Raw genomic sequence first — 20,558 nt, 5'->3', positions numbered from 1 at the left:
AACTGCACCAAGCTATAATTCAATCGTAAGATAATAGCTAAAGGGAAAGGAGCTGCAACAACAAATATAAAAGAGAAGGGGTCTGGACATGACCCATTCCTTTGGGATAACAGATGGGTTTTGGGATTAAAATTCCCTTGAAAGTTTTATATTTCATTGGAACTTTCCAAGAAAGTAAATCCATTTTATTCTACTTGCTCTTGGAATTCCCTGCTGTTATTATGCAATGTCCCCAAATACGAGAAATGTGGTGAGCAGAAACCTAGAGGAGAGGGAGAGAAGGGGAAAAAAATATTTTATTTAAAAGGAATTTTTTTTTAAAAAGATAGAAATTTACCAATTCAGCTTGTGAATCGAAAGATAGGACTCTGGTGCCATCTAGTGGTTCATTTGACAACATCAGAATAACAGAATTAAGAAGGGACCTTGGAGAATAATAGAAGAGATTCAGAAAATTTGAACATAACAGAATAAAACCTAATTTTTCTCATCCTGTCATGCACAACTGGCTAGGGAATTCTGGGAGTTGGAAGGGACCTTAGAGGTCTTCTAGTCCAACCCCCTGCAGGAAAACTTACACCACTTCAGATAAGTGGTTATCCAACTGAATTAATTGTTCTGTCGGGAAATTTCTCATTTCTAGCTTGGGTCTGTTTTTAATGATCTTCCACCTCTTACTTCTTGTCCTGCCCTCAGGTGCTTTGCAGGTTGACACCACCACCACCCCTGCCCCGCATTCTCTGGGACTGCCCCTTTAAATATTGGAAGCATGGCTGGCTGGGGAATTCTGGGAGTTGAAGTCCCTCATGTCTTGAAATAGCTTAGGTTGAGAATGCAGGTTGAAGAAAAAAGACTTAACAATTATTACAGATGAAATCCTCTTGGGGTTGAACCCAACTTCAGAATGATTTTTATGACCACATCTTTGTTGTTTTGTGGGGCAACGATACAGGGTGTCGTCCTCGACTTACGGCAGGTTGCTTAGCAATTGCTCAAAATTAAGACGGACCCAAAAAGAGGTATTTCCAACCCAGATTCGAAGTTCGGTGGCTGAGTCATTCTCCCAGTCACATAACCATATTTTGGTGAGCTACTTAATTAATGACCAACAACTTATGACCATAGTTCTGGGCTCCGTAATGGTCGTATGTCGAGGATTATCGAAGTGATTTCACCGGTTAGGAAATTTTATACTTTGAGATACACCATGGTCTTCCATCCACACTCAGATTTAGCTTCCAAGCCCAATTAGAAAGGCAGCGATTCCTTTACTGTTACAACCAACTGCTCAGACCAAAATAGCAAATTCGTATTTTATTTCTGCATGGAAAGAAACTATACCAAAAAAATTCATCCTCCCCCTCTTCCTTCTTGTTTTGGCCAAAAATACTTCCAAAATGTTTTTTGTAGCAATTCTACATATTTTTAAAATAAAAATTCCCCCAAATTTCAGAGCTCGTTGTTTGCTCGTTGGCCCACGTTTTCGTGGAAGTCACTAGGCATAAACAGTAAACCTAGCTGGCCATCGGTTTTAGCTCTTTGCAAAGTCTTAGTTTTCATAAGAGAACTTAAATTCATTTGTGGAAGGGGGGAAAACCCCTCCACTGTCTTCTGTATGGATCGAACTCGGTTGGAAAAGAGACCGAAGAGAACAAATCAACAAAACCTCGATTTAATAAAGTGGGCTGCAATTCTGAAAACAGTCCCGGAATTCATGAAATTTCTTTTTCTGAAATAACTTTAGAAGCCTTGTGGAAATGATAACTTAGTTCAGCTAACTGGGTCAGTCCCCAAGCTGTGTCCAACCTTAAGTCAATTCGAGACTTGTGGACTTTAGCTCCCAGACTTAAGACTCGTGGACTTCAACTCCCAGAATTCCTCAGCCATGACTGGCTGGGGAATTCTGGGAGTTGAAGTCCACCAGTCTTAAAGTGGCCAAGATTGGACACACCCCTGGACTAGATCCTTAAAAGAACCTCAGGCCTTTCCCCCCGGCTCCTAGCAAAGGGTTGAAGAGATGGAAAAGTACATTTTCACAGCATAGCTTAGGTCAACTTTACATCCTTCTTTTTGGGGCCTGGGATTTGGGGATGGAGGGAAGAAATTAACGATCAATACACGCTTTTTTTTCTTAATGAACTGGCTTTTCTTGGCAATAAACCAAGGAAGAACTGGAGCCTTTTATGCTTGGAGAACAAGACTTCAACTGGTAAATTATCCGCAGCTCCTTTCAAGACAGGCCTGCAATGTAAGGGGGCCTACTCTGATATTTTACTTCAAGTGGGGCCGCTAAATGGACCCTTATTATTATTTTAGAAGGCCAAATGATGTATCTCAACCACGCTGGTGGACCGCTCCCCCCCCCCGCTCGTTTTAAGTCTCTTGGACCACTTCGGAATCGCGGGACGGAACAAAATCCTCTTGAAATTCGGCTTTCTCCGGATAGAGTTTCATGTAAGTGTCCACCATTAAGTCCAAGTCATGCTTGATGTCAAAGTTTATGTTCAACAGGGCGAGGTTACTGGACCGCTGCTCGGTCACTGTGTTCTTGAGGTAGGCCTTCAAACGCCGTCGGCCGATCTCGAATTTCTCGCTCTCCACCTTCATGATGGGCAGGATGCAAAGGACCTTCAGCAACGAGTAGACATTGGGGAAGAACTTGATGTCCGGCAGGTGGAGAGTCTCGTAGATGGTGGTGGGCAGCTCGATGTCCTTCCCGCGGTGTTTCCACTTGATTCTCCAGCAATGAAGCTCCGCGGACAGGGTATCCGGGTTCGTGAGGTCGTTCTTGTACATGTCGGCATGATGTTCCTCGGAGGTGTTGAATTTGAGCTGCCCCATGACCGAAGGCACTAAAGACAAGCACTTGAGGGCCTTCAAGTGCTGCTCTGAGAAGATGTCCTTCAACTCCTGGATTATGTGTTCCACCGTCGGGATGCTGAGGGCTTCTTTGTAGTAATTCTCTGGAGTGATCTCAGAATCCATATTTCCTTGTTGGGCTCTGCAAAACTTCCCGGGCAATTTAATGGGGAGGTCCAGCTTGGAGGCCAAGTTGGTGGCTTCCTCAAACCAGAACTCGTGATACACCTCGATGTTCTCCATCACCTCGTTGAGGGAATGTAGGACGGCGGTCAAGCTGCTGGCCGCGAAGAAAACGTCAGACGTTTGGCCCTGGAGATTCTTCCCGAAAGCTCTGGTGAAGGAGAGAACGTTCTTGATGATGACCACCGTGACCACAAAGTCAAAATTCACCAGGGCCATGGAGAGGATGCTCGCTTGTCCCACCAGGGAGCTGTTCCATGCTACGGACACGTCGTTGACGCCGTCCAAGCAGAGCACCAGAGCTTGGAGAAGGTCAACCATGATCTCAAAGCTGTCATGGCGTCCCGTCCAGTGAGAACGGGCGATCTCCTTCAGCAAATTCCCTTTCTCCTCGCTGTTGTGGAAGAGGACGGAGAGAATGTTGTCCAGCCCATCCGACATCTGAGGGAATTGCAGAAAGAACAAGCAGACCTCTTCCATGGTTCCCAACGCCGCCGAAATGCCCAGAACGGGGACCGATTTGGCCAACCACAGGTTCAAGGCACATGAAGAAGACAACGTGTAAATGGCCTGAGGATACTTTTCCAAAATCCTCGTGGCCACGGTCTTCATTTTAGACGCAAACCCGCTGGAGACGAAGTAGGCCTGGCCTCGGCAATACTCCATGTTTAAGCCCCACTTTTCGGTAATGGTGGTGTGGAACTTCACCGCTAAGATTTCCGGGTCAGCTTCATAAGGTAGGAAGCCGACAAATTCTTCTCGCAAGTTGTGAGCATCGTCCACAAATCTCACCAGGAGGGGCAAGTGATCCTCGCCGGCCAAGTCCACCACTTCGTCGGTGACGATGGAGAAAAACTGGGAGTCCCTCACCTCCCTCAGCATTTCTTCGCGCACACAATTCTCACAAATCTCCAGCATTTGCTTCTGCTGGGTTTCGGAGCAGTAGGCCAGGTTCACGGCCGTGGTCTCGAATTGTTTCCTCAGAACTTCGTCTCCGGAATTGATCCGGAATTCTAAGAGGGCTTGGAAATTATCCGGGGTGAAAATTCCTTCGGGAAGTTCGTCGGCGTTGTGGCCGTCCAGAGGGATGTTTTGTTTGCCCATGAGGATTAAAATCTCGAATAACGATTTGAGGTAATCCTTGTTTTCCCGCTCTTCTTGGGTTAACGGGACGTCATCGTCGGTCGGCTCTTCTCGGCCTTCTTCTGAGGCGGGGTTCTGGACGTCGTTCTTGGATTCGGAGTTGGTCTTTTCTTGTTCGAAAGTTTCGTCAACTAGGGAAATGGGAAGAAAAAGTTTATTTAATACTGACCCACTCGGGGTACCAAAATATTCTCTTCAAATGACTGAGACGTTAAAACACTTCAGTTGTGTTATTTATTTTGTTTTATCCCACCTTATTATTATAAAAGTAACTCAAGGTGGCTACGACATACAGTGCTTACTACATCTTCCTCCTTTTCCCCACAAGAACCTTGTGAGATGGGGGGGGGAGGAGAGAGAGGGGGGGGGGAGAGATTGGCTCGAAGTCAGTCAGCTGGCTTTTGTGCCAAAGGTGGGACTAGAACTCACTGTCTCCTGGGGATTGGCCGAGAGTCAACCAGGGAAGGAGGGAAGGGAGGAGGGAAGTGAAAGAGAGAGAAAAAAGGGAAAGGAAGATTGTTGGCCAAGCAGGTACAAAAACAGCCAGGGAAATGATTGAAAGCTGGGAAACAGGTTTGAAAGGTCAAAAAGCTAAACTTCTCGTTCCGGTGACCGACCCAGTTTGGATCCTAAAACCATTTCACTGCCCATTGTTACTGACGTGCTAACCCAATTCTAAAAAAAACCAAGTAATTCAAACTTACTCTTTTGCTGTTTTAATGTTCGTATTTCCTCTTCACTCTGGGGAATGAAAAGGGAGATGTTTTTAAATTCACCCATTTGAGAAGCATTTGAAGCACAATTCAAAGAAATTCTGTACGCATTTTCTGAACACTGACTGTTTGGATCAGAAGGAAGGAAGGAAGGAAGGAGGGAAGGAAGGAGGGAAGGAAGGACAGGAGAGCGAGGGGGGAGGGAGAAAGGAAGGAGGGATGTACACACAGTAGAGGGAGGGAGGGAAGGATGTACAGATAGGAGAGGGAGAAAGGGAGGGAGGGAGGGAAGGAAGAAGGGATGTACAGATAGAGGGAGGGAAGAAGAAAGGAAGGGATGTACAGACAAGAGAGGGAGAAAGGGAGGGAGGGAAGGAAGGATGTACAGGCAGGAGGGATAGAGGGAGAAAGGAAGGAAGAAGGAATGTACAGACAGGAGAGGGAGGGAAGAAGAAAGGAAGGGAGGAAGGGATGTACAGACAGGAGAGGGAGAGAGGGTGGGAGGGAAGGAAGGATGTACAGACAGGAGGTAGAAAGGAAGGAAGAAGGGATGTACAGATAGAGGGAGGGAAGAAGAAAGGAAGGAAGGGAGGGATGTACAGACAGGAGGGAGAAAGGGAGGGAGGGAAGGAAGGATGTACAGGAAGAAGGGATAGAGGGAGAAAGGAAGGAAGAAGGAATGTACAGACAGGAGAGGAAGGGAGGGAGGGAAGGAGGTAGGAAGGAAGGATTCTTTGAGACCTTTTAGTTAGAATGAAGAGCTTAACTCTGGGAGTTGAAATCCACACATCTTAAAATGGCCACATTGGGGGGAAAAAACAGATTTAGAAGTCAGACGTCACTTTGAGAATTTACCGTCGGGGATCAATGCAGCCGGAGCCAAACCTTACCAGCTCTTTAATCCTTTTGCGGTGTCTGCTGTGTGGGTTGTTCAAATGGCTGGTCAAGTCGAATATGGTGGGCACAGCGTTGTCCCGTAAAACTGTCCTGTAGGGGCTCTGGAAAAGAAAAAGAAAAAAAAAGGAAAATGGAGGAGAGGAAAGGGAGAATGAAGGGAAGGAAGGAAAAGAAGGAAAAAAGGGAAGGGAAAAAGAAGGGAAAAGGGAGAGGAAGGAAAGGAAGGGGAAAGAAGAGGAGAGATTTGGGTTATTATAATCTGTTATTTTTATTTGCTCTCCCAATTTCCATTTTCATTCACGTTATACTCCAAACTTGGGAACTTTAAGATTTATGGACTTCAAAACCCAGAATTCCCCAGCCAGCATGGCTGGCTGGGGAATTCTGAGAGTTGAAGTCCCCAAGTCTTAAAGTTCCCAAGTTTGGACACCCTTGGTCTACAGCTTCCTCCCACTTACGCTCCGACATATCATGGAGGTCTCGAAATGCTCTGCACACAGCCGGTAATGCTTGTTCAGCTGATCGGGCGTCTTATCTTCCAGATCAACTCTTCGGCAGTTCTCAACCCATCGCTGGCACCTGCAAAAAAAAAAAAGAGAGAGGTAATTCACATAAATCTATATCTATAAAAGCCAAGTACCACTCACGCATCATTGCGAAATTTGAACCGTAAAGCCTACGAATTTGAAATTGCCTTATATTAACACGCTCTGATGCTAAGGCGTTCTACTCCCCCTCCCCACCTGAAAAGAACTCTGTTCCAATTGCCAGTTGCCTTATATTAACACGCTCTGATGCTAAGGAGTTCTACTCCCCCTCCCCACCTGAAAAGAACTCTGTTCCAATTGCCAGTTGCCTTATATTAACACGGTCTGATGCTAAGAAGTTCTACTCCCCCTCCCCACCTGAAAAGAACTCTGTTCCAATTGCCAGTTGCCTTATATTAACACACTCTGATGCTAAGGAGTTCTACTCCCCCTCCCCACCTGAAAAGAACTCTGTTCCAATTGCCAGTTGCCTTATATTAACACGGTCTGATGCTAAGAAGTTCTACTCCCCCTCCCCACCTGAAAAGAACTCTGTTCCAATTGCCAGTTGCCTTATATTAACACGGTCTGATGCTAAGGCGTTCTACTCCCCCTCCCCACCTGAAAAGAACTCTGTTCCAATTGCCAGTTGCCTTATATTAACACGCTCTGATGCTAAGGAGTTCTACTCCCCCTCCCCACCTGAAAAGAACTCTGTTCCAATTGCCAGTTGCCTTATATTAACACGGTCTGATGCTAAGAAGTTCTACTCCCCCTCCCCACCTGAAAAGAACTCTGTTCCAATTGCCAGTTGCCTTATATTAACACGGTCTGATGCTAAGGCGTTCTACTCCCCCTCCCCACCTGAAAAGAACTCTGTTCCAATTGCCAGTTGCCTTATATTAACACGCTCTGATGCTAAGGAGTTCTACTCCCCCTCCCCACCTGAAAAGAACTCTGTTCCAATTGCCAGTTGCCTTATATTAACACGGTCTGATGCTAAGAAGTTCTACTCCCCCTCCCCACCTGAAAAGAACTCTGTTCCAACTGCTGGCTGCCTTATATTAACACGTTCTTTTATATTTATATTTATAAATATAAATATAAATACACACACACACACACACACATACATTTTTATTTTTTATTTTTGAATAAACACAAACAGACAAAACAGAACAAACACCACAAAAATATCTTCCATTACAAATTGTAAAGAGTGTGTCAATTGGTTACAAAGAGCTTTCATGCATCCCTTCCACAGTCATCACCTATAATTCATATCAAGTTATATATTTTAAATCAAGGTTTAACCCTTAAACAAGGTTTTGTTTTCACTTCTGTCCAGCTGCCAAAGAAGCATCCAAAGAGCACCTGTATGCACCCATGCTCTTCTCCTTATCTCTTCTGTAAACAAGCTGAAGCCTTTGGAGTGCAAAGTCAAAATGATCAAAGAGAAAAAAGAGAAAGCAATATTTCCAGGACTCAATCTCCAACCTCCAAGTGGCAGTGTAACTTCTTTTCCCTCTGATGTTACTACCCTCTTTATATTCCTTTTAGATCTTTTTTATATACCAGGCTTAAAAGAAACAAAATTCTTAAATGGAGCAAAATAAAGAGAAAAAAACCTATCCAAACCAATATTATAAAAATAAAGAAAAAGATTTAATCCATAAGTAAAAAAGAAATAGAAGAAAAACCAATACTTTCACTTTAAAAAGAGGGAAATATTTGCAAAAGTTCCATTCATAAAAGAAAATGAAAAAAAAAGGATAACACACTGTCCAATATAGCTTAATTTCGCCGTTGATTTTTTTTAATTTTTTTTTGCAAGTTTAATTTAGCTTTGATTTTTTGGGGGCAGTCTCTTTTATATCAATAAAATTTCCTCACCACATGGACACACTTTCTCTTTCCTCTTTCCTCCCCTTGCGGAGCGGTCCCAACTTCAGCAGCTTTTGGCTGTGCTCCTGTCGCCGGCAAGAAGAGATTCTCTTGGATCAATCAGGGACTTTGCGATGTCCCTGAGATCAGCAAGACCTACTCTTCCCTGTCACTGTCTCTTCAGGACGGTTTAGGTCCAAAAGGACTGTCCAGCGGCAAAAGTATCAACTGAGATCTCGGAGCTCCGTCAGCTCCTGTCTCCATATTAACACGTTCTGATGTTAAGGAGTTAGACATTCTACTCCCCCTCCCCATCTGAAAATAACTCTGTTCCAACTGCAAGTTGCCTCACATTCCGTTACCTCAGTTGAAAGTGGCGATCATTCTACTCCTTCACTCAGGAGCGGTCTGGGCTCCTTACAGTACTAAACGTCGGTACCTCACCAAAATGTCTACGCCTTCCACCAATGGCTACTGGACTCAAGGTAGCGGGAGAGATATTCCCTTATATCAGTGGTTCTCAACCTTCCCGATGCCACGACCCTTTAATACAGTTCCTCATGTGGTGGTGACCCCCCAACCATAAAATTATTTTCGGTGCTACTTCATAGCTGTGATTTTGCTACTGTTATGAATCGTAATGTAAATATCTGATATGCAGGATGTATTTTCATTGTTAAGAATTGAACATAATTAAAGCATAGTGATTAATCTGCCCATCTTGGTTTGGGAGAAGATCAGCCAGGCTGGGATTTTTCCAGGCTAAAACGAGCTCCCTGCCTGCCTCCAGCAGCCGTTCGTGGTTTACACGAGTTTCACTTTGTTAATTTTACTTTTTTTACATTCCGTTCCATCCACTCACCCAATTTTCTTTTTCTTTCTTTCTTTCTTTTTTTCCATTCCCCCCTCCCTTTTCTTGTTTCTTTCCATTCCCCCCTCCCTTTTATTCTTTCTCTCTTTCTTACTTACTTTTTCTTTCTTTTCTTCCATGCCTCCCTCCATCCCTTTTCTTTCTTTCTTTCTTACTCTTTTTCTTTTTTTCCTTCCATTCCTCCCTCCCTCCCTTTTCTTTAGTTCTATTCCTCTCTACCTCCCTTTTCTTTCTCTTTCTTTCTTTTCATTCCTCCCTTTTCTTCTTTCTTTCTTACTTTCTTTCCATTCTTCCCTCCATTTTCTCTTTCTTTCTTTTCATTCCTCCCTTTTCTTCTTTCTTTCTTACTTTCTTTCCATTCCTCCTGCACTTTCTTTCTTTCTTTTTTACTTTTTCTTTCTTTCCTTCCAGGCCTCCCTCCATCCCTTTTCTTTCTTACTTACTCTTTATTTTTCTTTCTTTCCATTCCTCCCTCCCTTTTCTTCTTTCTTTCTTTCTCTTTCTTTTTCTTTTCATTCCTCCCTTTTCTTCTTTCTTTCTTTCTTTCCATTCCTCCCTCACTTACTTTCTTTTTTACTTTTTCTTTCTTTCCTTCCAGGCCTCCCTCCATCCCTTTTCTTTCTTTCTTTCTTTCTTTCTTTCTTTCTTTCTTTCTTTCTTTCTTTCTTTTTATTTTTCTTTCTTTCCTTCCATTCCTCCCTCGCTTTTCTTTAGTTCCATTCCTCCCTACCTCCTTTTTCTTTCTCTTTCTTTCTTTTCATTCCTCCCTTTTCTTTCTTTCTTTCTTTCTTTATTTCTTTCTTTCTTTCTTTCTTTCTTTCTTTTTCTTTCTTTCCATTCCTTCCTTCCTTCCTTCCTTCCTTCCTTCCTTCCTTCCTTCCTTCCTTCCTTCCTTCCTTCCGAATAGTTACAACCAGGCGTGGGAGCACGTGCCAGTTAATTCGTGCGAGCAATCGATTTAACACAGATTAAGAAGTTGCCCTTTAAATGCAATTTTAAACGGAGGCATAAGCTACATCGAACTGTGCTTCCGTCCCGAGTGGAATTCCTCGGGACGGAAGGAATGGGTGGACGGGGTCTGTCCTCCCCTCCAGCCTCTCCTGCCAGCCTTTCCAGGGGCAAAAAAGCCTCCGAGCTCAGTTTAGCCCGCAGGACAGGACCGCTGGCGGGGGAGGCAGTGTCCAGTGTCTGTCGTGACCCATAGGTTGAGAACCACTGCCTTATGTGTTTCAATCACCGACCGCTACTGAGCCAATGGATTGTGAACTGAGTTTCTCCTGCAGAGCCCGATCGCATAGCTTTGTCAGAAAGGATGAGTAACCAGCTAGTAAAATATATTTTAGCTCCTTGGAAGTTTCACAACAGCTCCTAAGCTGGATGTTAAAACAGGAGGGTTTAATTTTGTACGTGGGGGGGTGGGGGGGTGGAGGTGTCCTTAACTTACAATCGTTCGCTGAGTGACCCTTCGAAGTACAACAGCACGGGGAAAAAAGGGACCGATGACCGTTTTTCACACTTAACGACCAATTCAGCATTCCCACGGCACTGAAAAAACCTGACTTACGGCCGTTTTTCACGCTTACGACCGCTGCAGCATCCCCATAGGGTCGTGTGATCAAAATTCAGACGCTTGGCAACGGGCTCATATTTATGACGGTTGCAGTACGCAATCGTCTTTTGCGACGTTCGGACAAGCAGAGTCAGCGGGGGAGCCCAGTTTGCTTAACGATCGTTGTCACGAACTTAACGGTGGTTCGCTGACCGACTGTGGCAAGAAAGGTTGTAAAATGGAGCCAAACTCACTTAGTAACTGTCTGGCTTAACGAACGTAATGGTGATTCACTGACCGACTGTGGCAAGAAAGGTTGTAAAATGGAGCCAAACTCACTTAGTAACTGTCTGGCTTAACGAACGTAATGGTGATTCACTGACCGACTGTGTGGCAAGAAAGGTTGTAAAATGGAGCCAAACTCACTTAATAACTGTCTGGCTTAACGAATGTAATGGTGATTCACTGACCGACTGTGGCAAGAAAGGTTGTAAAATGGAGCCAAACTCACTTAGTAACTGTCTGGTTTAGCAACAGAAATTCCAGGCTCAGTTGCAGTACTAAGTAAAGGTTACACTTACATGTAAGTGAGTCTACTCAAAAGGACTAATGGTTAAACTTCTGTATTAATATATGTAATCCCCAACTGCCCTGGGTAGCTGCAACGGTCATAAGTGTAAAACCAGGTCGTACTGCGAGGTGGGCAGAAGCTGGGGTAAGTAACCGATACAAGAAAAGATGTTAAAAAGGGGGCAGAACTCACTTAACCAACGTCTCAGTTTGCAACAGAAATTCTGGTCATTAAGTGGAGGAACAACCTGTAACGGGGGCTCATCCCGTCCTGCAGCATGCAGGACTCAAACACGGTCAGCATCTTTAACCACTGAGCTATCTTGTTCTCTTTGGGTTTTTAGATATGTATAAAATAAAAATAATTAAAAACGAATAAAGGCATAAATTAAAAAGAAAAAAGAACTTGAATGGGCCAGGAGATCTTTTTCTAATGTCAAGTTTCTATGTTGAACTACAATACCCATTGCCAGCCCGGCAATTTGCACGTGTGCACCATGTTATTGCCTGTGAAAAGGGGGGTGGGGCCTGCACCCCATAGCTTTGCCCCCCATTTCCAGGGATTTTGACTCCAATGCCCATTTCTCTTGTTCCCCACCATGGAGATCTCTGGATTGTGGACTACAATGCCCATTCTCCAGCCTGGAACCACGACCCATGCCATCTGGGTGAGAAACAGGTCTTGGGACTTATTAGGAAATGGGCACTGTAGTTCTGGAAAACACCAGGGTAAGGAACAGGAGGAATGGATTATGTAGTTCAACAGCTCGGGGAATTGCAAATGGGTACTGTAGTCCAACTGTTTGGGAAATCCTGAGGGTGGGAAATGGGCATTGTAGTCTGATACGTCTAGTCATCGGGGTAGGCAATGGGCAGCCTATTCTGAAAGTTCTGCGGAAAAGGAGGAATAGACTATGTAGTCCAACAGGTGTGGGAAAGGGGAATGGGCACTGTAGTCCAACGGATCTGCAAACTGATCAAGCTGGAAAATGGCACCATAGCCGAATATATCTGGAAATCATCAGCGTGAAAAATGGGCTTTGTAGTCGGGCAGCTCTAGAAATCAGCAGGGTGGGGAACAGCAGGAAAATGGACTATGTAGTCCAACAGGTATTGGAAATGGGAATGGGCATTGTAGTCCAACAGATCTGTAAACTGGTCAGGCAGGGAAATGGCACTGTCTCTGGAAACCACCCGCGGTGAGCAATGGGCATTGTAGTGGGCCAATGCTGGAAATCCCCAGGGCGAAAGAATGGGAGGAATGGACTTTGTAGTGCAACTGCTCTGGGAACGGGCGCTATAGTCCCACAAGATCTGGAACAAGGAGCGTGAGCCTGGGAGTCCAAGCAGGGGCACGTGCAAAGAGGGTGTGGGGCAACCCTTTGCAAAAACGACTCCGGCCGCTCCGCAGCCCGATGGGCTTTGTAGTCCAGCCCCTTTAAACCCCGCCCCCTTTTCGGAGAGCGAGCCCTCTGCCGGAAAAAGAACACTCCTCCCTCGCCCCAAACACGCGCTCGGGCTTCCCCGCGATGCACGCGTGGTAGAGCTCGACCTGGGTTTGCAAGCGCGTCACGTGGGAACGCAAACCCCCCCTCCCCCGCCTCGTACACGCGTGTGCGTGTTGCACACTCACCGGGCGGGGTCCCGCGGGAACCGGAAGAAAGCCAGGTCGCTCTGGGTGCTCTTGCGGGTGCAATTCGGGGCGGCGCAGAAGTTCGGCATCCTCGGGCGCGGCGGAGGCGGCGGCCCCTTTAAGAGCCCACGCAGCAGCGGCAGCGGCGGCAGGAGGACTCGCCGCCGCACCGCCTCCTTCCCATCAGGCACCGCTCCTCGGCCGCTCCGCCAACCACCATCGAGGCGGAGGCGCGCATGCGCCCGTCCCCGCCACCCGTCCCGCCCAACAGGGCGCCCACGGGCGCCGTTTTCTCCCCTACTGCTACTACTACTACAGGCAGTCCCAGATTTAACGACCGTAAAGGAGTCCAGCGTTTGCGTCGTTACGCGAGACGCTTAGGGGAACGTTGCCTCGTTCGATAAGCTTCCTTGCCACGGATGTTAAATGAATCACTGCAGTTGTTAAGGAACCACTGGTAGCCCTGAACCTATGACCACAAAGGAGCCAAATGTTTGCGTCACTAAGTGAGATGCTTAAGGTAATGCTGCACTGTTGGACGAGCTTCCTATGACCGTAAAGGAGCCCAACATTTGTGTTGTTAAGTGAGACACATGAGTTTTGCCACGTTTGATGACCTTCCTTGCCAGGGATGTCAAATGAATCGCTGCAGTTGTTAAGTAAGCACAGGTAGTCCTCGACATACAACCACAATTTGGCCCAAACTTTCTGTCGTTATGTGAGACACTTCAGTGAGTTTTGCCCCATTTGACGACCTTTCTTGCCTCAGCTGTTAAGTCCATCAGTACAGTTGATAAGTAAGTAACCTGGTTGTTAAGTGAATCATTGCATCAGGGGTGTCCAAACTTGGCAACTTTAAGACTTGTGGACTTCAACTCCCAGAATTCCCTAGCCAGCATGGACGGCTAAGGAATTCTGGGAGTTGAAGTCCACAAGTCTTAAAGTTGCCAAGTTTGGACACCCCTGTGTTAAGTTAATCATGGTTATTAACGTTGAATCTGGCTTCCCCGTTGACTTGGCTTGTCATGTCGCAAGTGGAGATCACGTAACCCTGGGACACTGCAACCGTCATAAATAGGAGTCAGTTGCCAAGTGTCTGAATTTTGATCATGTGACCACAGGGATGCTGGAAAGGTCGTAACTGTGAAACACAGTCATGAGTCACTTTTTTCCATGCCGTCGCAACTTTGAACAGCCATGAAACAAACTGTTGTAAGTCGAGGACTACCCGTTCTACCATAGCCACCGGCTACGCCGCCTGGGTCTCAGGTGGCGTCGGCACACTCCACGCATGTGCTATGGGAGTTTCCTGCGGAGATGGATGGGAAGCAGGGCAGCGTAACTCCTTGCATAGGTAAAGGTTCCCCTCGCATATAGGTGCTAGTCGTTCCTGACTCAAGGGGGCGGTGCTCATCTCCCTTTCAAAGCCAAAGAGCCAGCGCTGTCTGAAGACGTCTCCGTGGTCATGTGCCCGGCATGACTCAACTCCTGAAGGCTCACAGAACGCTGTTCCCTTCCCACCAAAGTGGTTCCTATTTTTCTACTTGCATTTTTTACCTGCTTTCGAACTGCTAGGTTGGCAGAAGCTCGGGATTCGAGCCGCCAAACTGCACCCTTCTGATCGACAAGCTCAGCGTCTTAGCCCCTGAGCCACCGCATCCTTCTACTCCTTCCATATTCCTTGCATGGAAACCCCCCAAAAAGTAATTTTTGCATTTGCTCAAATGCTGGCATTGCAAGGGTGCACTGATGCATTCACTGGCCAAAGAACGTGGAATCACGCCATAGCAAAAAAAAAAAAAAAAGCAACTCAATTTTGCGTGTTTGAGTGCACGGGCTAAGCCATTGGTTTCTCCTGTCGTCTGAACACAGCCTTCCAATCCTGAGATTTGCAAGCCATCACATTTTAACTTTGAGTGCATCCCCTAAAAACACAAAATAGGGGGGAAATCCACGTGCATTCCTTGTCTTCCTCCCCTACCTAGAAGTTTGCAAATACAATTTATTTAATTTTATTTTTTTTGCACGGTTAGCGAGAGGAAAAAAATCCGGGGGAAATTGTACGCGGCGGCTGACAAAGCTTGCGCACGCGCACTTGCCCCTACGATTCGAAAGAATGAAAGGCGGGGTTTCTTATCTCTTCTCACTGGGAGGGGAGGGGGTGAGAGTGCGCCTGCGCCTTCCGAGGTCGCCGAGGCGGGAACGAGCTGCGCCTGCGCACAGCTGATCGGCGAGTTTCAACGAGCCAGGTGGGAATTCTGGGAGTTGAAGTCCACACATCAACACTACCAGACTTGGTAGTGTTGATGTGGGCACTTCAACTCCCAGAATTCCAGTGTTTCTCAGACTTGCCAATGTTGATGTGTGGACTTCAACTCCCAGAATTCCTCAACCAAAATTGCCAAGCTTGAGAAACACTGGAATTCTGGGAGTTGAAGTCCGCACATCAAGTCTGAGAAACACTTAGAAGCTTGTCCAGAGTTGTTTCGTTTGATGGACAGCAAATAAATTTAATAGTAAATAAAATAAATAAAAATGCAGAGACTAAGAAGCACTGTCAAGAGCTGCAGCGAGACGTGATTCAGCAAAGAATAAAAAATAACGTCCTCATAAGTGGAACTTGATCCGGGATAACTTGACGGACAAACCCAGAATGATTTCCCGCCCTCCCAACCTTTCAGTCTCCGTGTGATCGCCTGGTGGTCTCCTATTCAAGTCTCCCTATCCAGCTTTGTGAGACCAGTCAAAATCAGATGATCCTGTCCTTCAGGTGAGCTAAGAAAAGACATTGGATGTCGTAAAAAAATGAAATAATTTTTCAATTAATTATTGATTAATTAACCATTAATTAATTAATTGCAGGGCCTAGGGCTTAAACCCCTCCAGTCTGTACCAAGTGGGAAGAATACACAAAAGTACAACTTTGCAAAGTGTGTTACACTAGTTAACATCCTCTTTAGTCTTCTGGATGAATTATTTATACTGCATCCTTCTCAACAAATCTGGCCAAAGAAAATACAGTTCGTCCTTGACTTACTGAACTACAGAACTAAACTCCAGAGGCGCATGGAACGCTGTTCCCTTCCCACCAAAGGTGGCTCCTATTTTTCTACTTGCATTTTTTACGTGCTTTCAAACTGCTCACTCCGTTACGCAGCGCTGGGGATTCGAACCGCCGAACTGCCGACCTTTCTGATCGACAAGCTCAGCGTCTTAGCCCCTGAGCCACTGCATCCCTTATGTGTGTGTGTATACACACACACACACCTTATACCATTATACCTTATAAAGCTAGTCCTTGAATTGCGCACCAGTTGACCCCAACATTTCTGTTGCTAAGTGAGATAGTTACGAAGTGAATGTTGACCCTTTTGCGACCTTTCTTGAAATGGTTGTTAAATGAATCACTCCGGTTGTTAAGTGAATAACAACGCTTGTAAAGTCCATCTGGCTTCCCCACTGATTTTGCTTGTCACAAAATGTGAATCGTGGGACCCCGGAAAACTGTGACCGTCATAAAGATGAGTCCGTTTCCAATCGCCTGGATTTGGATCACGTCACCATGGGGATGCAGCAAGGGCCATAAGTGTGAAAAAAACGGTCATAAGTCCATTTTTTCAGTGCCGGGGTAACTTCGGCCACTAAATGAACTGTTGTAAGTCGGGAACTAGCTGTAGAATTTATCAATGCCAACAGGGTTATTATTATATTACACGTAGTCAACCAGATGTTTACACTGGATTTGGCATTTCATCCATCTCGCGAATCCTTCTCAAGCACCTTGGATAGGCAGATGCGAATGTTTGATGGCAATATACTGCTGTTGTTTTATACGAGTGCTTTTATTGCATTGAAAAAGATTAGAATCCATTAATCTTAATGTTAATTCATCCATTTCTGTGCAATCTAGAATTTTCTGAATCACGAATTCATCTGGGGGGATATTACTCTGTTTCCAACATTGGGCAAACTTTATTCTGGCTGTCGTCTACAAGTGTATTAATATATATTTCATTTTCTTTCTACATTTCCCCTTGGTTATTCCCAGCAGAAAAACTTCCGGTTTATTTTCTCTTTGTTCCTCTATAATTTGTTGTATCCATTTCCAAATGTTAATCCAATACTTTTGAGTCTGACTACTATGAAATTTGGGATAATTGGTATAAATGGTTGTATAACAGAAATAAAAGTTAATCTAGCCAAGAAGCAATAGAGAAATGTATAGAGCTGTAAATGAATGTATATAAATATAGAAGCGATATAAGATCGGTATATATAGGTATGATGACACAACAATGTTAATGTGATGATTGAAAGTTGTCATAGATGGAAAAAAAACAATAAAAATCTATTAAAAGAAAAAAGAAAAAAATTAGAATCCAGCAATTTTGCTTCTGGAGATGCCAGTGTAAATAAACCTTGTTTCCCAGTGAATTTACTTCTTCAAAAATAACACAGAATTGTGTTGTTGGAGACATTTGAAGCACCATTAAATACACAATCGTATGCAAGCCTCTAGACTTCTTGTTCTCTTTTTAATTAATTGCCCAGCGGCAATAAAATCACGCTCCCCAATCCAGTGGATTTTATTCTCTCTCTCTCTCTCTCTCTCTCTCTCTCTCTCTCTCTCTCTCTCTCTCTCTCTCTCTTTCTCCCTTTCTCTCTCCCCCCCTCAAATCAATGTATGTATGTTTGTATGTATCATCTATCTATCTATCTATCTATCTATCTATCTATCTATCTATCTATCTATCTATCATTGTCTCCATCTCTCTCTCTCTCTCTCTCTCTCTCATTGTCTCCATCTCTGTCTCCCCCCTCTCTCATTCTCCGTCTCTCTCTCTCCCTCCCTCCCTCCCTGGTGAGGATTTGCCTGCAAGGTAAGTTTTAATTAATTTTCAGGATGAATAACTGCTGAAGAAGCTTGGGTATTTTAATTAGGCCATGGCACTCAAAATAATAATAATAATTAACTCTTCTTAATACACTCCTGATTGTAATTGGGAGGCCTTGAGAATATGATTTAAAAAGGAAGCATAAAATAAAACTTGGCCTGAAGTACTAAATTTGGCATTGTAAGTAAAAATTCTATTTAATTGGTCTTCGCATCTATCCCGTAAAGCTTCCAAATAAATAATTGTGGTGTTTACATAATACATAATATTATGACTTATAACAGTTCATTTTGTGACCATTTGAAGTTTCAATGGCTCTGGAAAAAATGTGTTGTGACCGTTTTTCACTCTTATGACTGTTGCAGTACCCCCGTGATTACGGGATCAAAATTCAGACTCTTGGCAACTGACTCATATTTATGACGGTTGCAGTGTACCGGGGTCGTGCGTTCCCCTTTTGCGACCTTCGCACAAGCAAAGTTAATGGATAGGCCAGTTTTACTGAACAACTGTGTTACTAACTGAGCAACTGCAGTGATTCACTTACCAACCGGGGCAAGAGAGGTCATAAAATAGGGCAAAATTCACTTAACAAATGTCTCACTTAGTAGCAGAAATCTTGGGCTCAATTGTGGTCGTAAATCGAGGACAGCCTGTTCAGATAATCCTCGAGTTACGACCATTTGTTTTAACTATAGCTCAATGTTACAACAGCCTTGGCAAATGAGACTTACGACTGATCCTCGGAGTTACAACTTTCATTCCACTCCTATGGTCATTTGATTGCAATTTGGGTACGTGATAACTAGCTTGTAGTTATGACTATGGCAGTTTCTTGTGCTGACCTGATCATAGTTTGCAACCTTCCCAGCTGGGGAGCTGGGATTTGCTCAGTGACCACCCGATTCACTTAATGACCTGCCGAGTCGCTTAATGATTGCAATAAAAATGGTTGTAAAATTGTGTCCTGCTTCGCGACTGCAGTGCTTAATGATCAAAATGCTATTAAGTTGAGGACATCCAGTATGTCTCCGTAGGATATCCTGCTTTAAAGTAGCGGGAAAGACAATGCAATTCAGTCAGAACTGAAGAAGCTTCTTGGATGAGAAGCGAAATGTCTTCAGGGAAAAACGAAGGCCATTCTGTCAGAACTGAAGAAGCTTCTTGGATGAGAAGCGAAAGGTCTTCAGGGAAAAACGAAGGCCATTCTGTCAGAACTGAAGAAGCTTCTTGGATGAGAAGCGAAAGGTCTTCAGGGAAAAACAAAGACCATTCAGTCAGAACTGAAGAAGCTTCTTGGATGAGAAGCAAAACGTCTTCAGGTAATAACAAAGCAAGCCCAGCGCATAGCAGGAATCCCGATTTATTTCTGCGCTTGCAATACGCCACATGGCCACTAGATGGCAGGAAAGACTTGCAGTTTTGCCCTGCAATCTAATTTGGCTTCTACACGTGTTTAACTCTTCTGATTGAACAAAGAAATCCTTTATATTAAATCAAATATTCTGTTTTCTGCTGGGAATTTTTCCAGCAGCGCTTCTTCCTTCCTCTCCTCCTCCTTTGCATTAAAATAGCGGCCGGAAAAATAAGAAAAAAAATTATAGTTAATCATGTCGTTCTTTGCAACGATTGTGGCAGTTGCCATTTACTTGCACGAAAGATTTCTGGGGGAAATGTATTTTCTTTTCCTTTAAATTAAGCAAACCGCGTGCATTACAAGGAACAAAGAGCTGAGTTTACACAACACGCATTTCACTCATTTTGCTTTGGGCTGATTATTTCCAAAAACTGGGCTTTGGGAAAAAAAATGCAAAAAGTGCCCCTAGGAAACTAGTTTAACTCAATGAGGTTTATTTATGACATAAAAGCAAACGGATCTCCCTAGGGCCTAGGCGTAGGAGTGCCATTCAATTCCCCGCTTGCTTCTTTGTTTTAAAGCGCCTCTTTTCATCCCTGGAACCAGAATTCCAAACGCGAAGTGAAGCCCCGTGTCTCGCTTGGCTAGCCGTACCTCGCGTTTTTCGCCTGATCTGACCCCAAGGGGTCAAGACTTGCACGTCCTTGCCCTTTATTTCCGGTAGCGGAGTTCTCTACCTGCAAGCAGAGTCCCAGAGGGGGAAAATAAGGGGGCCAAAGTGGTTGGTTGAAGACCCAACTGAGATGAGTGCATATTGTTTCATAGAATCATTAAAGTGATTGGATCAGAGAAAGGCTTGCAGCTAAATAACCTACTGGGGGTGGTGATTTTGCAGAACCCCCTTTCCCTTCATTTCCACGTTTGGCTAAAACCACTCAGCGCGAATGAGGATTCGTTCGCTGGCTCCTTTTCAGCTCATCTAAGCTTCCTGGCTGTGGATTTCATTCGGTGACACCCCCCCTCCCCCCATTCCTGCCTGCCTGCCCCGCAAACCGCAGCTGCGATTGGGAACCGGAAGTGGAAGGCGCTTCCATTCACTCGCGTCTCTACACGCGCACTCCCTCCCGCCCTGCTTGGGAGACGAGGCTCCTCCCTCCCTTCCCACCGAGGAGGCCAACGGGGGGGCGGGGACTACATCCCCCGGCATGCTACGGGCGCCGCCGCGCAGGCGCACTTCCCGCGCTCCCCTGCCATCTTGGCTGCTTCCGCGGGAGCCGCCAAACAAACGCCGAAAGGTGCCCGAAGCCCATCGGCCACCGCGGGGCGGAGGGGTCGATGCTGGCGACGGGGAGGGCTGGCAGGTGGGTCCTGGCGGGGGGCAGGCGGGCGGGCGGAGAATGATGGGGATGGTGGTTGCGGTGTCGGGTGGTTTGCAAGGAGGGACTGCAAAGCCCATCATCCCCAGCCGGGTGTGGGG

General features: G+C 45.3%; 2 protein-coding genes across 3 annotated transcripts in view; one reads left to right on the top strand and one right to left on the bottom strand.

The window, feature by feature from the left end:
- Positions 1-1,301: 1,301 nt before the first annotated feature.
- Positions 1,302-20,537, bottom strand: THAP12 (THAP domain containing 12; the record flags this gene model as incomplete). Its single annotated transcript, XM_081952299.1, has 7 exons — positions 1,302-4,316; positions 4,890-4,926; positions 5,789-5,896; positions 6,254-6,374; positions 12,830-13,141; positions 19,736-19,818; positions 20,247-20,537. The coding sequence occupies 7 exons, from the start codon at positions 20,535-20,537 to the stop codon at positions 2,374-2,376; spliced, it is 2,895 nt and encodes a 964-aa protein (XP_081808425.1). The 3' UTR covers positions 1,302-2,373.
- EMSY (EMSY transcriptional repressor, BRCA2 interacting) overlaps positions 20,314-20,558 on the top strand; it is a 56,782-nt gene continuing 56,537 nt past the window's right edge. For both annotated transcript variants that reach the window (XM_081951760.1, XM_081951758.1), the window contains exon 1: positions 20,314-20,442. The gene's annotated coding sequence lies outside the window, so the exon portion shown is untranslated. The remainder of the gene's footprint in view (positions 20,443-20,558) is intronic.

The sequence above is a fragment of the Natrix helvetica genome (genome assembly GCF_964273705.1).
Source record: "Natrix helvetica genome assembly, chromosome: 4".
NCBI lineage: Eukaryota > Metazoa > Chordata > Lepidosauria > Squamata > Natricidae > Natrix > Natrix helvetica.
The sequence above is the reverse complement of the archived record's forward strand: the minus strand, read 5'-3'. Positions and strand labels throughout refer to the sequence as shown.